General features: G+C 42.7%; 2 protein-coding genes across 2 annotated transcripts in view; one reads left to right on the forward strand and one right to left on the reverse strand.

Annotated features, from left to right (window-relative positions):
• The window catches only part of LOC115242976 (mothers against decapentaplegic homolog 6), a 55903-nt gene that overhangs the window by 3386 nt on the left and 31027 nt on the right, over positions 1 to 21490 (forward strand). Inside the window, exons 2-4 of the mRNA XM_029819612.1 lie at positions 3804 to 3857; positions 4881 to 8634; positions 17450 to 17500. Of these exons, the coding sequence (XP_029675472.1) occupies positions 7680 to 8634; positions 17450 to 17500 (1006 nt within the window). The 5' untranslated portion in view covers positions 3804 to 3857; positions 4881 to 7679. The remainder of the gene's footprint in view (positions 1 to 3803; positions 3858 to 4880; positions 8635 to 17449; positions 17501 to 21490) is intronic.
• On the reverse strand, positions 14131 to 15487 carry LOC115242977 (E3 SUMO-protein ligase NSE2-like). The gene is made up of 5 exons (XM_029819613.1): positions 15275 to 15487; positions 14925 to 15082; positions 14759 to 14852; positions 14485 to 14677; positions 14131 to 14409 (listed from the first exon to the last, which is right to left on the reverse strand). The coding sequence occupies exons 1-5, from the start codon at positions 15351 to 15353 to the stop codon at positions 14310 to 14312; spliced, it is 624 nt and encodes a 207-aa protein (XP_029675473.1). The 5' UTR covers positions 15354 to 15487; the 3' UTR covers positions 14131 to 14309.

Genomic DNA, 21490 nt, shown 5'->3' on the forward strand with positions numbered 1-21490 from the left:
CCGAGCCAAAAATCTGTCGTTTTCAAGTCAAGTAAAATTAATGAAGAAAATCGCCCATCTAATCGTAAGAAGGAACATAAAGCTGAAAAGCGTTTAAAAAATAACATTAGCTTTTTTTACGATTAAAAATCTGCAGATATTCTAGAAACAATATGTACAATATTTGCACATACATTATACAGAGAAATTAAAAATGGTACTTGATGTTTCTATTGTTCGCTTTTGTTGTATTCTCTTATCGTTAGTCGCTTCAAACGCAAAAATGCTGCGACTGAAAATATTTTCTATGTGAGAAAGGCCGCTCCCTCGTTTGTGCGCGCCGTGACAAAGTCAGCGCGTCGTCAATCATACTCCTCTGTCTCGGCAAACGGCGCCGAGTATTCTCGGAAAATGTAAGAAATTTATTTCGCGCGTTTTTCTCGCTTTTCGTGATGTTTCTATTAGTCACAGAAGCCGCTAAAATTAGTTAACGGCACGATTACGATAACTGTGGCCCCCTATTTGAAAGGTCGTTTCTGAAGACATTTTTGACGAGGAACACGGGAAAGGATCAAGATCAACATCGTTGGGTCCGTTTTTATAAAGTTTTATTATCATGTCCAATACTTTAAAGTGATATATCTCGAAAACTATTGGTCGGAAATTTTTTTTACTATTTTTCCCGTGTTCCTCGTCAAAAATGTCTTCAGAAACGACCTTTCAAATAGGGGGCCACAGTTATCGTAATCACCCCCAGTTATCCATTATAGTCATTCGACGTGTCGAATTTCGCAAGCTGCTTGTCGTAAACGTTTATCCCATTTTGCGCCTCTCATCATTATTTCTCAAAGTTCGAAAAGCGCAATTAATGCATGTCGCGATCAATCGACGAGATACGCAGAATTTCAAGTAGAGCTATTCGCACTCGCGCGGATAACGAGCGTGCGCGCGTGTTAATCACGCGGAGTGGAGAAGCACGTCGTTTACCAGCAGTAATTGGCGGAAGGCAGTTTACCGGGCGTTCATTAATAATCCTCTTTGACGAAGACAGGAGAGGCTGCGACGTGTAACGAAGAGCGCACACGAGCTTCGCGAGTGAGGATGTTCGTTGAAACGAAAGCCTAACATCGCGACCTTTCGGAAGAGAGGACGGACTTCTTCGTCTCATTCTATTTCCACGAGTTCATCATTCCTATCACGTTGCATTATTCTAGCGGACTCTTTGTATCTGGTGATATCCATTTTAAGAACGTCTCGGATACAACTATTGTCAATGTCCCATAGCCAACGATAATAGTCTATCCACACCGACAATAATTTTAATAATCAAAATTATTTAAAATTATAACAGAAGTAGTGCAAAAAATATAATTGTGTATATATATATATTATTCAGTAATTTTTTAATATATTTTCTAATATTCAAGATATATCGCAGTAATATTGTGTATAATATATATAATTATATTTAAAAATCTGTGTGAGATTCTAAATATTAATCCCCCCCCCCCTCCTGTTTTAAATACAGGAATAGTTCTCTTTATCGATGCAATATATTACATCAACATTGCGATGTTCCATCGCATAGCATTACTGTCATCCATCCACCGGTGCCATCGGTGCGATATATTAAGAATGGCGCCAAGGAGTAGCGGCGGGCATGCGAGTAATTTTCGCGTTTGAAAATAGAACGAAAAAAAAAGTACGATTGCGCTATCTTAGGCCGTTTCACATCGCATGTTTGTCGCTGCTTAAATATCATGACAACTGGCAGTACGCACGATTAGATAATAATTATTATCTATGGCGAAAAGAAAAACATGAATAAATATTGAAAAAATATTAAATAGTTCAAATTCTTGAAAGACTAAATATTTTATCTTTCACTCATAAATTTCATTATATAATTTGATATTATAAAAGTATGCGAGCGCAGTAATTAATAATTATTCAAAGTTATGACATTTGTTTGAAGAAAATTTTCACTTCCTCTTCTCTTACTTATTCCCGCAAAATCTAGTTTCCAGAGTAAACACGATTGCTGAAAGACGTCTTGTGTTCTCGAATCGAAATAATTCGTGCATCTCGTTGCGGATATACGGACAAACAAGCATTTTCCACCTCATCCTGTCTCTCTCTCTCTCTCTCTCTCTCTCTATATATATATATATATATATTTGTTTTTCTTAGCTGTCTTTCAAACTCAATGAATTCTTGTTCCGTACATCGGTATACCTTGAGCTAGGGCCACCTTGATCGACATTTAATTGGAGCCGAGACATCGAGGCTCCGAGAAACGCAAACGGCCCTGAAGAATTTACCGAGAGAGCTTTACCGGTTGTATGAGAGGACGAGAGGAAGAGCAAGAAACAAGAGCGATGGTCCACTGTAGACGAGGAGCGGAGCAAGTGGTAAGGATAAGAAGAGAGGAAACGAAAAGAAAGAGAGAAAGAGAAAAAGAAAAAGAAAGAGTGAGGGACAGCGCGGAGGCCAGGCGTCTGATTACTAGCCAGCACAGGACACCAGACGTACATAACTAAACAACTTCCTAAATTCTATATCATTTTGGAACGTGTTCCGACGGGTGAAATAACGCGTCTAGACCCATGTCGCGACTCGTCGCGAGGGAGGGTTAGTAGGGACACAGTTTTGCGTCACAGTCTGGCAAATGCGTTTTCTGTCGCCGTGATTTTTGCTCGGTCGTATTCAATAAATTAAGAATAAAGAGAAAGAGGGAGAGAAATATACAAATCTATACTTTTGTTAATTCGATTTAAATATCATGCTATTATTTGTCGACACATTATTTTATCCTATTCTAGCTTTCCTCCTCACATTCATGCAGCGACTTTATGAAAACTCATTAGAAATTTTATGGAAACTCATAAAATCCAATCGCAATATTTATTTAAGAATGATGCGTAACTCGCGAGGTGTCACGCAAAGTGCGAATTACGCACAGCATAAATATCTAATGTCTAACAATAAGTATTAAACTGATTGTGGAACGAGATACTAAGCCGGAACGCCGTAAGCTACTTCATCAATTTTAATGTTGCGTAAACTGCGACTCTTCCAACAGATTACGATGCTCTATCGGTCGTATATATGTTTGATAGAAGAGCGTTAGTCGTCCGAGAAATATGATTTTAACGAAATTTTTCGATGCGATCTTGCTTCTTCAAATATCGCTACCGATGCAGGAGATAACGGAGATGACGATGATATCAAAGAGGATATAATGATCGGCAAAGGATCCAAGCGTGTTATGCTACGTTACGACTACGCATTGCGATTATAGAAAAATGAAATTATAGGCTCCCGTAACTTTATAAAGTGGGCTTTGCCGGACGAAGCTATGCAGCCGCCTATTACAAAATTACGTTCACGAGATCGCGCGAAACGAGTTTCTAAAATTAGAAAATTTATGAGCGACGAGCGAGATCCTTTCGACTCCGATGGTATGCCATTCGCAACCCTTTTTTAGTATTTCGGTCAACTATTCGACCTCGTTCTCTCGTATACCTGGCCGGTCGACGCGACGATCCAAATTAAACCCGCCGCGCCATGTCTCACCTTCGGAGATAAATTGCACGATTTACGCATTATTAGACGACCGATGCACACGTGTATATAGACCGATACAGCGTTCCTCGCGAGCCGATTCAGGACAGAAAGATTTTTCTAGGTCCCCCTGTATCTTTGAAAATTAAATCTCGCACAAGCTTACGTTTGCAATAAGAAAACCATTCTTTTTAAAATGAAGTAAGAATGCATGTGTGTATAGTAAACAAAAATAAAAATAAGTATAATTTTTGTTGCAGATTAGGCATCTCTACTTTCATAAGCGCAATCGGCAGTGCGGTCTTTAAAGTTTTGTAAGTATTCAAGATATTTAGGAAAATTAATAGTTTTATTTCCAAAGATGGGAAATGCACTGGCTCATTCGAAGCGAGTATATACGAATTTCTAGGATTAATTTTCACGTGCTTTTAAGATATTTAGGAAAATTAATAGTTTTATTTCCAAAGATGTGGGAAATGCACTGGCTCATTCGAAGCGAGTATATACGAATTTCTAGGATTAATTTTCACGTGCTTTTAACAAAGAAATATCCATATAATATGAAAAACAACGACGATGCATTTTTCAAAAATTAGAGCGTCGCGCCATGTCGACTCCTTGCCATTTTCTTCTCGTATACCCGTATAGTGGTGTGCGTGTGTTCCTCGCCGGCGTTTCTTTGTCGTTCGTCGACGAATGGGTAACTCTCTTTTACGACCGATAACGTGACTAAAATTTATCCTGGAATGTTGACCCTCGAAGGTGGAGCGCGACTCCGTTTGACGTTGAAGACGCTGGCGTTAGTTTTTAAGGACAGACAATTTGACATCCTCGTTTCCCATCCCATTTCTCCATAATTGTCTAAACTAAAAAATTCACTGTCGAGATAAGAGTTTAATAAATAATAAAAATCTTTTTTCTTTATAACAACAAACATTTTTGAATACGTGACATAATCTAGCGACTCTCTGGAGGATGACAACAAATCCCATTTATGCAAGATTAGGTAAACAAATAGAGATATAAAAAATTATATATTTAGCATATCTAAATTCTCATTTTCATCAAATTTGACCATTTAATCATGACATTACGATGATTCACGCATTTGCATAAGGCTGTAAAAATTTCGATTCAAATTCGTGCGACGAGCCGAGACACGCGGCCTACGTATATATGTATGTATACATATATGTATATATCTCATTGTCAATCCCTGCGAGGCGCCGCGCAGAGAGACCGGATGGATTCGAGTCCTCGGCACCGCTACTTGGCGATCGTGGCGCCGTCACTGGCGCAGCCATGTTTGATGGTCTCTTTCTCTCTTGTGTGTTTAGTATGCTACGGTCGTTGTATCGGCGTGTCGTCGGCACGAAAAGGACGGGACGAGACGAGCCACCGAGGCGGTGAGACGGGAAGGAGGGTGAGGCTGCGTGTTGGCAGCGAGAGGGAAGGGAGGATCGGACGAGAGCAGTGGTGGGGGAAATCGGTGCGAGAGAGCGCGCGCGCACCCGCTCGTGACGGCGAGACCTCGTGCGTGCGTGCCAGTCTCATTGCCGAGCTTAGCCGAGTCGGAGTGATCGTGCCGCGTCGGTCGGTCGTGCGCAACAGTTCGTCCCGTCCGCTGATGACGTTGGTATTCGTCGCGCAAACGATAGAAGAAAAGGAAGATACGGAGGAAGAGGGCAACGTACACTCGAGCCTCGAAAGATAGAAGCCTTAGGCGCCGGTCACGCCGGGCGGAAATGCGGCCGGCGATCCCGTTTCGTGTCCGTGAACATGCACGTCAACGTTGCTGAAGGTGAAGAAGAGAGCAAGAAGCGTCGCTTCTTCGCGCCGCTCTGAAGTGAAGTTTGCCGCTCTCTCTAGCGCCAACCGTACGACCTCTCTCTCGCCCTCCGTACAGTTGCCGGTCTTTTCCCACTCCTCCCCCTTTTCGTGTCTTTCCCTCTCCCGTTTGTTCGCTCGATCGCGTTCTCTCGCATCTCACCTCACCTTCGCCAAAGTATCGCCCCTGCGCGCGCGCTCTCTCCGTTCCGCGGGGTTCAGCGATTTCAAGAATGTGACAGTGCGCGTCCTCGCGACCGGTCGAGCGGACGAGTGTTTCGCGTACGCAAGTTCTCGTTAAAAGGGGCAACGATAGCAACGGCGATGGATGTCGAGAATCGCGGCATCGTGTCACGGTGAGAGAAAGAACAGAGCGCGTGGAAACGTAACGCGAGGAGATAAAAGAAGAAGAAGAAGAAGGGAGAGAAGGACGGACGATGCGAGCGGAAAATGTCACTCGGTGATACGCGCGCACGGATGACGGGGAGTGATCGACGGAGCGACGATCGCGAGTCTGAGGTTGTTGGAGTGTCGTCGCGGCGGCGGTGGTGGTGGTGGTGGCAGCGGTCGTCGTTGTCGCCGTCGTCGTCGTCGTCGTCGTCGTCGTCGTCCCTAGACGGTGCCGCCGGCGCGGTGGTGCCGGCATTGGCGACGGCGCGATCACCGGATCATCGAGAGCACAAGGAGCGACTCGATTATCGCGTTCTTCTGCCACGAGCGTCATCGAGATCGAATTACTATTATTCGACAACAACGTCGTCGCGTCAGCTGTCGGCGAGAGTCGCGGCGAGTTTCTGCTCCTGAAGAGGATTCAGCGGCGGCGCCGCGGTAACGTTACCGCGACGCGACGTCGCCGGTGTGTATACACCGTGCATACGTACACACACATATATAACATACACGTGTCTCGCGTCGTTGGTGTGCGCGTCGGTTGTGCCGGGTCGCGCGAGGTTAAGGCACCACCGCATCGCCCTCGATACGTACGCGACGGCCGAGGAAAGTAAAGGCCGGGTGTCGTGCGTGCGCCGACCGATTCGTTTCGTGCTTACCCTCCCTCTCTACCTCCCTCCCTTCTCCCCGTGTCTCTTCTTTCTCCATCTTTCTCTCTCTCTCTCTCTCTCTCTCTATCTATCTATCTCCCGAGAACGCGTGTGTAACGGATAAGAAGTGTACAACGATATACCCAGTAGCAGTGCTCCCGCGTCCGTCGGTAACCTCGACGGTGACCAGTTGCGTCGTGTGTGCGTGTGTACCGAGTGCGTGTGCGTGCGTGCACGCGCGATTCGGGCGCGTGGTGCGTTTTACGTCGTCGGTCGCGCGCGGACGACGACGTCGACGATTGGCGTCCGCGGCTCGTCTGTCCGCGATGCCGACAGTGGCTCGCGCTCACGGCCGTCGTGCGGATTGTTTGTCCCCGAGAGGTGTCCGTCGACGATAAACGGGATTATACGAGGAGACCCCCCACCCCCACCCCCGGTAACTCGGCGAGAACGGGAGAAGAGAATCGAGGAAACCAAGACGCATTAATTCACGCATAGATCGTGGAATAAGAAGAGGCGAAGGTGGAGAGCGACCGAAAACGAACGAGAGATAAATGAGAGTTCAAGGTCAGCCGGTGATGGTGTTGGACCCGAGCTCGTCTACGCGGCCAAAAAACTTATCCGAAGAAGGTGGATCGTTCCTTCGTCGCTCGTTGAAAGTCGGAAATATCCACCCGAGAGAGAGAAACGTGCACGCACGGATGCTTCGCTAGCCGGTCCGAGAGAGAGAGAGAGAGAGAGAGAAGGAGAACAGAGATACAAGAGAAGCGAGAGGAGAATTTGCGAGAAAGAGAGAAAGAAGGACCGTGAAACGGAGCTCCGCTGTACCCGCGCGCGTTGGACTGTCACATTATTTCGGGACCGTGATCGCGCGCGAGATACGCGCGCGCGCGCGCGCGGGCATAAATAAATATACACGCTTGCTTGCGCGAGCGTGCGCGACTGTGTCTGTGCATGTGTGTGTATTTGCTCCATATCCGTCTGTGATCTCGCGTGTGTGCGCGAAAAAGTGTTTTCAATTTTTGACAGTGCGTATTTGTTGAAAGAGAGAGAAGAAGAGGAAAGGGACTTTGCGGAGGAGAGGGTGTTGGAAGAGGAGATCGCGGCGGGTTCGGATCCGAAGCGGAACATCGGCGTGTGTTCTCCGACCGACCCGCGTGCGTTCGGTCGGATCATCACCCCCATCAATCCCCCCCTCCCTTTGTTTTCCTACGGCGGCTACGTTGAAAAGGACTGGCCACCAAATGCGCGTACCGCAAATCCTGTTTCATGTTGATGTTCTGGAGCAAACGGACGGTGCTCACTAGACGTCTGCTGAAGGCCAAGGTCCGTGGGGAGCATGAAACCGAGTGTGAAGCTCAAGAGGATTCATCGTCACGTACGTTTCATCGCACGAGCAGCAGCAACACGAGCGGCGGCGCCGCCGCCGCCGGTTACGACAACAACACGGCGACGACGACGACGACGACGACGACGACGACGACGGGCCGACAAGTGAGCAGGGTGAGCGGAGCAACGGAAGGTGGAGGAGCGGTGGTGTACGCGAGTCGCAACACGAGCCGATTACAGCAGGGCTGCTGCGGCGGCGGCCACGTGAGCCAGGATGACGACGAGCAACAGCAGCAACGGCAACGCGATCCCGGCCGTCTGTTGAGGTGCAAGGAGCTCCTCAAGACGCTCAAGGAGAATCAACTGGAGATGCTGCTCACCGCCGTCGAGAGCTCCGGCGCCGATCTCGGCTCGTGCGTCCTCGTGCCGCGTCAGCAACGATCGGCTGAGGATTATCCCATGTACGATCAGCAACACGAGCAATACCATAGCAGACCGCATCGTCATCACGGTCGTCACTTCCAACAGCATCGATATCGTCGTTATCGGCATCGATCCAGCAGGCACCATCGCTCGTCCTCCGTCGAGGACGAGCAGGAGAGCTATTGCTCCGCGTCGGAGGACTCGTTGTCCGCGTCACCGATGAGATCGGACAGGTGCTGCGTCGGCGGGAAGGCGAGTAACGGCGGCAGCGGCGTCGTCGTGCCAGTGAGAGGATCGACCGAGGGAAGCAGCGGCGCGCCGAGCGATCCGCACCTTCTCTGCTGCCAGATCTGGCGGTGGCCGGATCTCGAGCACTCCTCGGAGCTCAAGAGACTACCTATCTGTCATTCCGCTAAAGATCCCGTCTACATATGCTGCAACCCTTATCACTGGAGCCGGCTCTGCAAACTCGGTAAGCGAAATGCTCTTCTTTTCTTTCGTACCTTTCCGCTTTTATAATACCGAGAGATAAGTCTTAAGACCAAAAATCTTGGTACAAGTTATGTAACACGTTAATTCGCACTAACATCGTCAAAAATTGCCAGTAGTTTGCCGCTTGTGATCGAATTACAGTCAACATATTTTATATTTAAAATAATCTTATCAGAAAAGAAAATTACAAATTTAGTGTATATAAAGATAAAAATAAACTAAACTTATTTCATAACAAACATTTCTTTTCGAGATGTAAAATAAACGTTCTATAAAAATTAATAAAGACATCGTGTATATATATATAGTTTCGACGTAAAACAATTTCCTCCAAAATTTTAATTTTTTAAAGAATATTTCATTCAAAATTGCTGTGTGTAAATAATAAGACGTAAATCTATAGTCGCCAAAAATACATAAAAATCAATTCAGATCTCTTAATATATGCCTTTTCCGGGAACATATATACAACATCGTTTAAAACGAACGTGTTTAAGTCCGTCTTGCCACCGGTGGTGTCTAGACGTCGGAATAATTTAACATTGTAACGCACAGCTGGCTATATTGTAACGATCGTAGACCTCAAACCAAACGCGCTAATCGTCACCTGTGTGCGCGCCGCCCGGTGCTAACAAGCCTAAAGACTTGAGCCAGTGTAAAATGGAAATTTATTACAGATGGGTGCGAGGTTTGGGCGACGTGTCTACCTGGTTACGTTTAAAATATAGGTAAATACAGGCAATATATATTCCCAGGAGAAAACTACGGGGTGTCAAATGTCAATACATTGACGCTTTCCCATCGCGAAAGTTGAAGAGGCAAATGAAAAATAAAAACATCTGTTATTGGCATGAAAAATAAATTTTATCGTAAATTAATCACACACATAAGATTTTGCAAGAGAGAGAGAGAGAGAGAGAGAGAGATATCGTGGATTGATTTTTTGCAATATAAAATGACGTTTATAATAATAATAATTATAATGATATGATTACGGAATCGTGATTTAGTTCAAATTAATGGAAGATAATTTAGTTTGAAACGTCGAAACATATTCGATACGGTCGTTCTTTCCTTCACACAATCGCTAAAGATATATTACGGCAGGTATAAACTTTCAAAAGCCGACGACAGGATTCTTTCAGGTTTTCAAGTGCGCTTTTGTGTCTTAGACTCAAGCAGGTATATAATCGTCCGACACATAATTCTCAAAAGAGTGTGGCCACCGACAGATATTTATTTTGCGAACTGCCCGCGAATGGCCCGCGCCATAGTAACTCTATTCTTCCGTAGAATTCAAATTTCATCATCTAATTATATCCACGAAAAGAATTTTCTTTAAGACATTAAGAAGATAATCGGATGTGTTAAAAAAGGAAGAAACTCATTTAGCTACGTGACGTTAATAGTGCGAGAATTAAAACTAATGAGTAAACTTTTCAAATGCATTGACGTACTTCTGCGGATTCTTAACTAATGTTTATATTTGCAATGCTTATTTCTAACGAACGAGCATTGCAAATATAAACGTTAACTTAAGAAAATATTTGCAATTTTAATGAAGCTTTAAGTATATAATGTATACAACTTTCATTATATCTAGTTGCACATTTTGAAATATATGAGTAACGAGAGACGCGCGTTAAAAATTTATTTCAACGTCGGCCTTTGTAAAGTTTCTTTGAAGACTCTTTTCGGAACGATATTTCCTCTAATAACTGTGCTATGACGCATGACTTTACACCGTATTCATCGGTATTCGTCACTTTGAACAAAGTAGTCGAATTTATGGATCCCGAGACCGTCCTCTGTTGTCTGCGCGTCCGGTGACGTGACTTCGATCGCAAAAAAGCGTCGCGCCCTAATAAAGTGGGAGAGAGGGAGAGAGAGAGGAAGCGGGCGGAGTAGGCGCCAGTAAAACGCGCCTTTACGTAACCTCGGCGATCATTTAACCCGGTGTCGTTGTTGGGAGGCCCAAGCCGAGGAAATTCGATCGTGCGAACCACGGTAGGGTACGGTGTTTTAAGGTTGTCATGCGTTCCGAATCGAGGAATATTATCTCAAGGAAGATCCTTGAAATTGAAGTAACGCGTACGCTGCAGAATTTCAAAGAAAAATGGATACTTTCCAAGAAACATACATATTTCTAAGACGTATACATTAATAAAACGTGGTTATTTAAAGAGCTACATATTTTACATCGCGACATCATTTTGAAAGGTTTAAAGAGACGATATCCCGTATGACTGCCGAGTAAGAAAAAATACGACTTTCTACGCGATCATTCATGCGAATGCTCACCGGCGCCGGTGGTCTAATCGTGACAACATCGATTCGTTAAAGTCGAGCGCGCCGCGTGTACGATTTATTGATAATATCGAGCGTTTATTGCTGGAAAATCGCGTCGAACAGGCGCGACCGATTCGCTGCCGGCGCGACACCTTCGCGAGAAAAAAAATCGCGACGATGAGATAAAATCGCGGCTACATGTATATTTCGTAATTAACAGCGCGTGATGCCGGAGAAGGAAGGGAGGAGAAGGAGGGAAGGGGAACAAGCGGATCCTTCGAATTCCATGCTGAGGTTTCCACGACTAATAATAGCGAGCGGTCGCCGACGCATTTGGGGAAAGAGAAGCGGGAGAAAGCGCCCGCAGAAACGACGAAATAGACGCGTCAGCGCGCAGACACCCCGACCGAGCTCGGAGAAAGAAGGGCAAGGAGGGAAAAAAAAAATACTTGGGACGAGCGACGCATGTTAGAGGAAAGAAAGAAGACGAGCGAGTGTAGGATCGCGTTAGAAGTGACGAGAGAGAGAGCGAGCACTTACGAATGGTCGTACAATCAAAGTTATGGCCAGAAGGAAATGAATCTAAAAATAAAACGTATATTGGGCGAGTCAGTCGCGGCTGGCGGAAAGACGGCGATGCGAGAGAGTGGGAAGGGTTGGTCGACCGGCGAGGCGACGACGGCGACGGCGAGAGAAACAGAAAGAGCGAACGAGCGCGACGCGACGCGACGGATGAAAGAGCGAGGGGGAGCTTAACGGCCGAGATCGCGCAAGAAAGAGAAAGAGAGCGAGAGAGAGAGAGAGAGAGACGGTAGGAGAGGAGAGCGGAGCGGATGGCAGACTGAGGACGGGGCGCGGGGCGCCGTCGAGCATGTGCGGTTAGGAAGGGCAGCGATGGCGAGGGGATCGGCGCGCGGAGACACCGTCCGTCGCGGGATCGCGCGAGAGAGAGGGGTACGGGATGGGACGCGGAGAGAGAGGGGGCTGCAGTCCGGCGCCGCTGCGTGTCATTGCTGGCGCCAGCTAATTGTCGAGGCCAGCCGGCATTAGCCGAGAAGCTGACCGAACTGAGGCGAACCCCACGAGAGCAGGCGGGCAAGCAAGTCGGTACCCCCGACACTTCAATGAGGTTTCGTCGGCCGGAGAATTGCACCGACCGAATCTCCCGTATCGGTGAAAACTTGACCGGTATCCCTTTTTTTTTTTTTTTTTTTTTTTTTCGACCGTCCCTCGCGCGAATCCGTGTTTAGTATTCGATAAAGATTCTGAAGAAATGATATCGAGTATTTCAACTGTAACTCGTCTTAGATAATTTGTTTGAAACTTGAGAACGTTGAATTATAAACTTGAGAAGGGGTTTATTATCTATCCTCTTAATCTTAAATTTGCTACAATTTATATATCCTGAACATTAAATAATTGTATAGTTAGAGATTTTTACAAATGAAAAAATCTCGAAGTTTGATAAGGAATATTGTATTATCCTATAAATTTCTCAAGGCTATAACTTTAAGAATTATAAGTGACTATAGCTAATTCTCAATTTTTACAAACAGAAAATCGTCTCAAAATTCGATCATAAATATCTCTTATAACTATTTTACTGACATATAGATTATCTGAGACAGTATAAATAAATACACCCACTGCAACGCTGACTGTTGACCTTCGATCGTTGAAATTTTTGAGATTTCGGAATCGGGGGCAGCGAAGACGTCAAGAATCTTTGGCTGGTACCAATGTGTTATTATATTCTCAATCTTCTGGGACGCGCATGTTTCAGAGTCATTTCGGCGGATCGGCAATAGGTTTCCTAGGAATTTAAATTTGCTGCGCTGTAAATTACGGAGATACTTAAATTTAAGTTTCTTTGTCGTGACAAAGACTGTTTACGCACTGAAATGATGTTATTCGCGGCCGTCCACGTGTTCGCATTCGTGATATAATTTCTATATATTCGAATCAAAATTTTTCGATACCTATATACATATATATTTTGTGGCGCATTTTACAGATGAGCAACATTACAAAATACAATAAATAAATTTAATATTATTAAAATAAATTTTAATAATATTAAATATTAATAATAATTAATACATGGTAAGTTCGTCGTGCTGAGTGCACACCGGCTAGTGCACATCGGTGACACGGTGCACCGAAACGTAACGCGCAACGACGTGCGTACACGCGTTTTGCAATGCGCGAACGCTTTGAACGAGGCTCTCGCGCAAACTGTGCAAAAGACGAAGCAGGCCGCCCAGTTCTTCCCGAGCGTTACCGCGGTCCAGGAAATGGTCGACAGCGTCGTCGATGTCTCACATCTGGCTAAGGATCTCAAAGTCGCCATGATAAAAAAATATTAATAATAGTTTATATATATATATACAAAGAAAGAGAGAGAGAGAGAGAGATAAATTCTTAAAAAAATATTTATTGCTAACAGTAAAAAATCATATTCTAATATACACATACATAAAACGCACATACATATATTTCTTATGCTCTAATGCACATATTTTCTTTAACCTACATTTATTTTGGTCGACTATACGCACCCGTAATTTAGTTCGCATCGCTCGAAATAACGCGCATATTCGATACGCAATGACGCATATGCGATGACCGGTAATCGCGACACAGAGGCACTATTTTTCTCGACTTCGGTTCAATTTACGCGCAACACATCGCCGGCGCTCGTAAACGGACACCGGACGCGACTATTGTCAGCGATCGTCGATAACATACGCTAATTTCGTATCGGATCGCGCGGCGTTTTATCGCGCGTAAATCACTCCCCGCGGTGGCGCCTTGTTTTCGTAACGCCGCGACACAAGCTCGCCGCCGTCTTTATCTGTTTTTGCATTCGGCGGTCGTTCGTTCGCGTACCATTGCCGGGGCGGCCGGTTAATAATTCACGCCGGCGAATCGATTATCATCGGCCAACCGGCGACAGCGGCGGCGACGGCGACGACGACGACGACTGCTGTGTATCGTCGTTACGCAAATCGTCGCGAGGCAGGTTTTTATCATTACACCGCGATTCGGCGCTGCGTAAATGTGTGCACCACTTTCTCCGCCGCGCTCCAAATATTCATTCACGCCCGAAAATGCTAGGAAGCGATTTCCATATATATATATATATTTTTTTTTTCTTTTTTTTTTTTTCTTATATAAAAAAATATAATACCATTTCCTACATTTTATTGACGAATATTTAATTGAACATGAAAACAAGTTTTGCATAATATAAAAAGAATAGCTATTTTGTATAAAAAATATAAACATAAGAATATATATATATATTCACAATATGTATAATCAATGCATCTCTAACATAGATTCTTACATCATTTGCTTTCAAATCTAAGCAGGGTTTCGTTCCAGGAACTTTTTTGTCACAATATCAGTGCGACATTGGTTTAAGTCTATGTAGTCTATGCTGGTGCATCCTACCACGGGACATCTGTAAACATAATACAAATACACTGTAATACACTAGTATACTTCGATATTTGGCATTATGTAAAAAGAAACACACCTGGTATTTTTATTTTTACGTAACATTGCGATAAGGCTTTCTTTATCATATACATGACCACAGACTGTATTTTTCACTGGATGGGTCATCCTTGTTTTAGAAATTGGATCAATCACGTTTATGTCTTGACCTGTCAATCGCAAATCTTCGTCTGTGTCTTCTTCCAGTTCATTATTAGATGCATCTTCATTAGCTAAAAAATTTATATTATTCTCAAGAAAGGGGAATATTTCAAAAATAAACTTTAGATCAGAATTTCTACTTTAGCAATTACCTTGAAGCAATATTTCAATCTGCCGATCATACTCCAATAATCTGTTATATTTTGATGAATCAACTTGGATGTTAGATACAGCCTCCTTATATTCCTGTTACAAACACAGTAAATACTGTAAAATCTTATAAAGCTGAAAATTCTCTTCAAGTTAAGATTATCTTACTTTTATAATATCTTCGACATTTCTGGATTCTGGATCAAAAGTGAGTTCTAGTTGCTTTTTGATCTCATTTGCAGCCACTATTCTTGCAGATCCACTACAATTTTCTTTTAAGACATCTCTTAATTCTTCCAATATTTTCTTTCTCTCTTCTTTATCAGCTGAAAAAATATTTTTTTTTTTAATGCTTGTGAGATAGACACTATATATATTGATTTTTACTATTGCATCTTCTGCATTTGGAAAGGGATGCGCAAATATAAAAGAAAAATATGTAAATATGCAGATACTGCACTTGGAAAAAAAATTTGTATTCCTGATAAAATGTATTTCTAACCTCGCTAGAATCTTACCGTAGTGTTTCATAATATTATCCGCTGTTTTCACGAAACAATCATCAAGAGTTTCTATCATCTGTGTAGACTGTGTCATTTTGTATAATATACACTAATTATTCAAAATATATTAATGCCAGTTGTCAAATTTCTCTTCAGTAGCCAGTTACTAAACAAATTGGCGCCATTTAATAAACAACCTTAAGGTGCCTTTACATGGCAGCGTCAAGCGTCGAGCGTCTGCGTAGAAAATTGCGCAGAATCTAATTTCAGCCTAGAATCTATCTCTTTTAAATTCTGCGCATTTTTCTGCGCAGACGCTCGACGCTTAAAGGTGCCTTTACATGGCAGCGTCAAGCGTCGAGCGTTTTTTGCAGGATTTTTATCAGAAAATTGTTTGCGTATGCATGTTTGTTATAGCGTGCGATTCTTTTTATATATGGAAGATGATATCTGGAAACATTCCTATGCATATTGTTTGGCTTTTCTTTGTTTTGAGACTGATATATGCGATGGTCTCGGTTCAATAAATATAATAACATTTATCTCTCTTGCGCTTGTATATACGACAGACGGATAAACAGGCCTAGAAATAGGCGCGTCTCGTTTCGAAAAGACATTTGGCGGCGCGATTTATGTAATGGCCACGGGAACGCCACGCGTTTATTACAAGTACCTTAACGGGGGGCTAAAACATCGCCGTTGAAATCGTGCTCGCGGATCTTGTTATTCGAATCGTGCCAAACTTCGACTCCAAGTTTGAAGTGCGTCGATGAGTGACACACACCGCGCCGGCTTTATTAAAGCTCGGCGGCGACGCGGCGGCCAGTCGATTCTGGAGAGGGATTAAACTGAGTGCGATCAAGAGAGCAAAGAGAGAGAGAGAGAGAGAGAGGAAATGAGGAACGCGATTCGCGGGAGAGGATCCACGTGTAGGCGCGACAGGCGGCCATTACGCGTCGACATCGCACCACGTTTATTATCTAGGAATTTCGGCATAATTTCTCTATCGCCTAATTCTCCTCTGTCATTAGTTAACAAATCCATATCTTATATATAAAAAGAAATTATTTTTGATACGCCGATGTCAACATTTTATTACGATCTATGATATGAATCTCTGATGATATAATAGTATTATTGTTTCTGTCACGTAAATTTTTATTTAAATGACTGAAATAATTGATAGAAACGATCAATATTTTTTTTTTTTCGTCAGAATATCACATTCTCTCTCTCTCTCTCTCTTTCTCTCTTATTATAAGATAATTTATTTTACAATATATATCTAGTTTCTTTTAAAATATTTTTTATTATACACAAATTCTTTTTTAATAAACCATTTGTTTATTAATCTCACTTAAAGTATAAAATTTCTCTGAAAAAATTAAACGTCCAGGAAAAAGCAAATTAAGGGGTAAGTTTTTTTTCAAGACTGGCGGCAAGGATGCAATTACCTATCATACATACGTGCGTATCTCGGCCATGCGGTACGAGCGATGAAGGCAGCGTTCCGTTTTCTTAAGCACGGGAAGCATCGGGTTACCTTGACGTTTGAGATATTCGCGCCGCGATTTGTCCTCTATACTTTCAGGGCGCGTATACGTAAAAGGACGAAAAACGGCATACCGGTTTCGCAGGCGCTCCGTGCCAATAATAGAACTTGCCGCTTTTGGACCTAGACTTCTTTCTAACGGGGCGCCCGTCGTGACATTTTGCTCCGTCACTTGGCGTTGATGCCATTGATTCGATTTAATCGAAAATCACCGGAGCCTCTTGGATCCGTTTCTCAATGACTCCGTAATCGATACGGATATATCAAACGATATCCTTAACTGAAATTAATGGAATCATTGACATCATTTATACACTCTTCACTCTTCATATTACTTTATATCACATAGTTACCTTGAAAAAAAAAAATATATATATATAATTATTAAAGAATTATTTATAAGAATTATTTAATAATTATACCGCTCTCAATAAAAGATGCATACTATAAATTATAGCTAAAAGTATCTATTAAAATAAATGAAATTTTTCATTTATATCCCAAATAATGCAAATACTCGAATAAAAAGATTTTACTTTTTGCGACATTTTATTTTGTCGATTAGATAATACATACCGTAATTCATCCAAACAGTTTCGAGTTGCACGCAGATGACAATTTTCATTTTTTTATTTCAGAGTCGCCGCCACCCCCCTATTGCCTTATCGCCGACAGACTGAGACCCGAAGGTGAGTGTCTTTGTCTTTCACGCCGTAATCAGAAATGTCTGAGTGTGGATCATGCATGCATGCGCGTGTGAATGTGTACGCGCGTGCGTGTTGTCTTCGCGCAACCATGCCGATGATAATTCATGTTTATTGCTTGCAAACGTTTACCATACAAGCAGTAAGATTTGTCTCTCCTAGCGCGTGTCGTGTCTCATGACCTAGCCCAAAGCAAGATTAGGGATGATCCGGGATGAGTGTGACATTGTTTCTATTTTACAGAGTTTATGGCGAATCTCCCGTTTAATTCGCGTGCGTTTAAGATTACGCGCAAATAATGCTTATAACGTGATTTAAAAGTATCAATTTAAAATTCTACGCCCCGATGTGTGTGAAAAGGACCTTGACATTTAACTTTTTTTCAAGTCACGTTTTTGTAACACGCTGTTCTTATTCAATTAGCTCTTCGATTTAAAGCGGAATATCTTTTGAACGCGATTAAAACTCATGAGATTGATCGATATGCTATTATTCTACTAATTGACATTTGTCACGCGTGGATGAGATCAATAAATAAGATGTCAATATATTTTTCTTCGACATCAAGGATAGGCGAAAAAATAGAAGCTACTATCTAATCTATACGATGGAATAAATATATGATATTTTTTAGTCGTACAACACAGGACTTTTCGCACTTTTCATCATGATAACACCGCGAATTTTTGAGAAATAAATAGATTATTTTGTCGCGAATAAAACTGACGGTTTTATTAGACAAAGTCTAACAAAGGCAAATGTATAACATTCGAAGAGAGATAGCATTTTCATCATATATGTATCGAAGGTTCTCAATCTGCCGTAACATAATATTACATCGCGAATATGAAATTAGCACAGTTTTGACAAATTTTCGCAACAAATAATATATTTTTACAAAAATTTTAGATGTCTAATAAAATGAATATTAAATAAAAATAAAATACAAATTTAGATAGCTAGAAAAAAATCAAAGTATAACGTATATTCATGATTCTTTATGATTACAACTACATGCTGTAAGTCGATCTTCTTAATTGCAATATGCCGATAGATTTCATGATATCGCCATGTCAGCGGTTGATAATGTATCCAATATTAGACCACCAGGTGGAAGCTGATCAATCTCATTGCATCGCGAGAATGCAAAACATTAGCATTCAACGATATTTGATTTCAATTAAAAATCAACTTCTTGTACGCAACTTCTGCAACCAAAGATCTTAAATTGTAAAACTGCGATTTATTTTACCTTTTTCTTTTTAATTAACGCGAAAGAAGTTCACAAAAATATTTAAATAGAGCAAAAGCTCTATGTAAAACGTAAAAAATTATTCACGTTGGTTTTTTCCTCAAAATTATACATTTTTAAATAAATTTAAACAATAGAATATATATCAACAATAGAATATATTGAAGTGCCGGTTATTTTCCTCTCGTTTCCTGCCCGCACCGTTTCATCTGATTTTGACTATTGCCTCCTGTATACGCGTTTCTCTTTTTTCTTCTTCCGCACCAGGTCCTAAACTGGTTCTCTCGGAATCGATGCGAGTATGCGAGTATACAATACGCGAATTGATTGCGTAGTCATCGATAGATTCGCCTCTAGTCGCCTTTCGTTCGCCGAGAAATCTCTCGAGATCTGGTTGCGCAATTATACGCGAATATAATGGACGTGTCGAGCCTTCTCATTCATCGGTATCTTCTTTAATAATATGCCAAACGTGTAATCAGGTAAAACAATAGCGAACTAGTATCGTTAGGATGTGTCGCAAGTCGCAAGTGTTACGTTATAAATATTATTTTACAAATATCGAAGATAAAATATCGCGATGTCGATATAATTTTACATTTATTATCTAGATTTAGCTTTGTTTAAAATGTCTATATCTGCTCGCGTATTGTGCGCTAAGCTTGATATGACGAAATAATAGCGCTTGCAGCCTGGAGAACCGCGTATTTGCGATGACGTTACGTGTGTGAGTGTGTACGCACGTCTATGTTTATAAGATTATAGTGGACGCACTCTTATATAGTAAAGAAATATTGCTGGACGCATAGTGTGTATCGCCTGAGGTCAATATCTCCTGTCGATAGAAAGGACCGTGTGTCATACCATATGTACAGCTCGCCGCTCGCATTTATATAAAGGAAGATCCTGCCAAAGGTCCAACGTTCTTGAAGGTATTATTAAAGCCGCAGGGTGCGTTATAAATACGAATCCGTCGTTGTCACCGTCTTCGTCGACCGCCTACATCGTTGTCTTGATCGAGGTCAACGTATTTTTCGCGCCTAAACACAGTATAATCGAGACATAAATCGATTAACTCCGAAATTAATGCAAAATTGAACGATTTTTTTCTTACTTCTTTTTTTTTATTTCTAGTAAATTTATAATTGCATTAATCGCATCGTGGTCGATCTTTTTGAATCGCAATCATTTCTAGTACGAAAATCGCGTTTAACGTTACATTCTGCTTTTTAATCGTAAATAATTCGTAATTTAATAACGTCAGCTCTGTTTTACGCGTGTATGCATCGATACGATAAAATCAAAAACGCGCAACGTGCCGTATATTCATCTCGGTGACGTGGGAGGAAACGGAGGAGCAGTTTCTTCTCGGAAGAAGAAGACTCGCCTCTTGTCTCCGTCGTAAATCTGTCTTTCGGGCGCTCGCACGAATTTATGCTCCGTCGCGGAAACTGGGCCACCGTACCGCGTGCCGAAGCGTGCGACGACGGCGGATAAAAGTCCGCCACTTGTTGCTGCTTGCGACGCGATATTCGTACTCCGAAACGAAGCTGTTTTGGCCGAATCGATGACTCGTACAGAGAATCTGCGAATACACGCGCACGCGTGTTCTCGTCGATCGTGGAAGGAAAATAAAGGAGTGACCCAATGGAAAAGGAACACGACGACGGGCATCGAATTGACCTGTCATCTCCACGTTTTTCCGGATATATATATATATCGAGTGTCTGAGTAATTTATCTCTTTTTTTAAGTATTGTTTTATATATATTTCATTCATAATATGCATTTTTTACTTCGCAACATTAACACAAATACTGCAAATATGTTCTCTCGTTATTAAGAGCGATCGGGGATTTTTACGGCGAAGCTACTTGATTTCCGCACGTGCTACTTGCTCCGTGTCAGACACGGTGTCCCGCCAGCGTTGTTGCGCAAATTTCAACAAATACGACGAAGGACACAACACGCCGCGCAGTCCCTTTCAAACGCGCGATACGAGGACAAACGCCGTAGCGATTTATTGCGCGACATTACGCTATATTTACGTTTTTAATTCTACTCTTTCCGCGATATTCGTCTCTTAGATTAGATTGGATTTTTGCCGTAGTAGGTTCCTCCGGAGGCTTCGTAACTTTGTTCTCTCGAACTTGTGGCACCCTGCGTCGAAAATAAAACGAGTAATATTCGCAGAGAGAAAAAATTGCGCGAAAAGATATAGAAAGTTCAGCTAAGCGCACTCGCTAACGGTCCACCTGTCTCGAAAGAATGTACAAGGCGATAGTGTGTGTGTATCAATATAACCGGTTTTAAAATGGGCTGCTTTTGTCATTTTACCAGGAACGAGTCATTATGAGAGGGAAAAATACGTTAAGAGATCGAAAGAGAGATTAAAACAATATTCGAAATATTTTCCACAAGTACAAGAGTTTGTCGCGTTAATAGAAAATCTTATGCAAAGCCATTCGGTACATTCGTACGTTGTCTTGAAGGAACGCGACAATTCTGATACGCTGCGCTAATCCGTGAAAGGTTAAGGGCACGTAAAGGGGGCCCCTTTAGCGCCAGCCAAAGGGTGGGGCTGACGTAGAGCGGTAACGTGAGGCCCCGGGTACGACGAAGCGGTGGGCGCCTGTCGCTTGGCTTGCCGCACCGGCGTCCTTGAATACATCCCTTCTCTCCTTCTCTCATCCTTCTCTTTCTATCTTCCCGTCTCTCTTTCCC

This window comes from Formica exsecta, unplaced genomic scaffold, assembly GCF_003651465.1.
Source record: "Formica exsecta isolate Colony F162 unplaced genomic scaffold, ASM365146v1 scaffold662, whole genome shotgun sequence".
NCBI lineage: Eukaryota > Metazoa > Arthropoda > Insecta > Hymenoptera > Formicidae > Formica > Formica exsecta.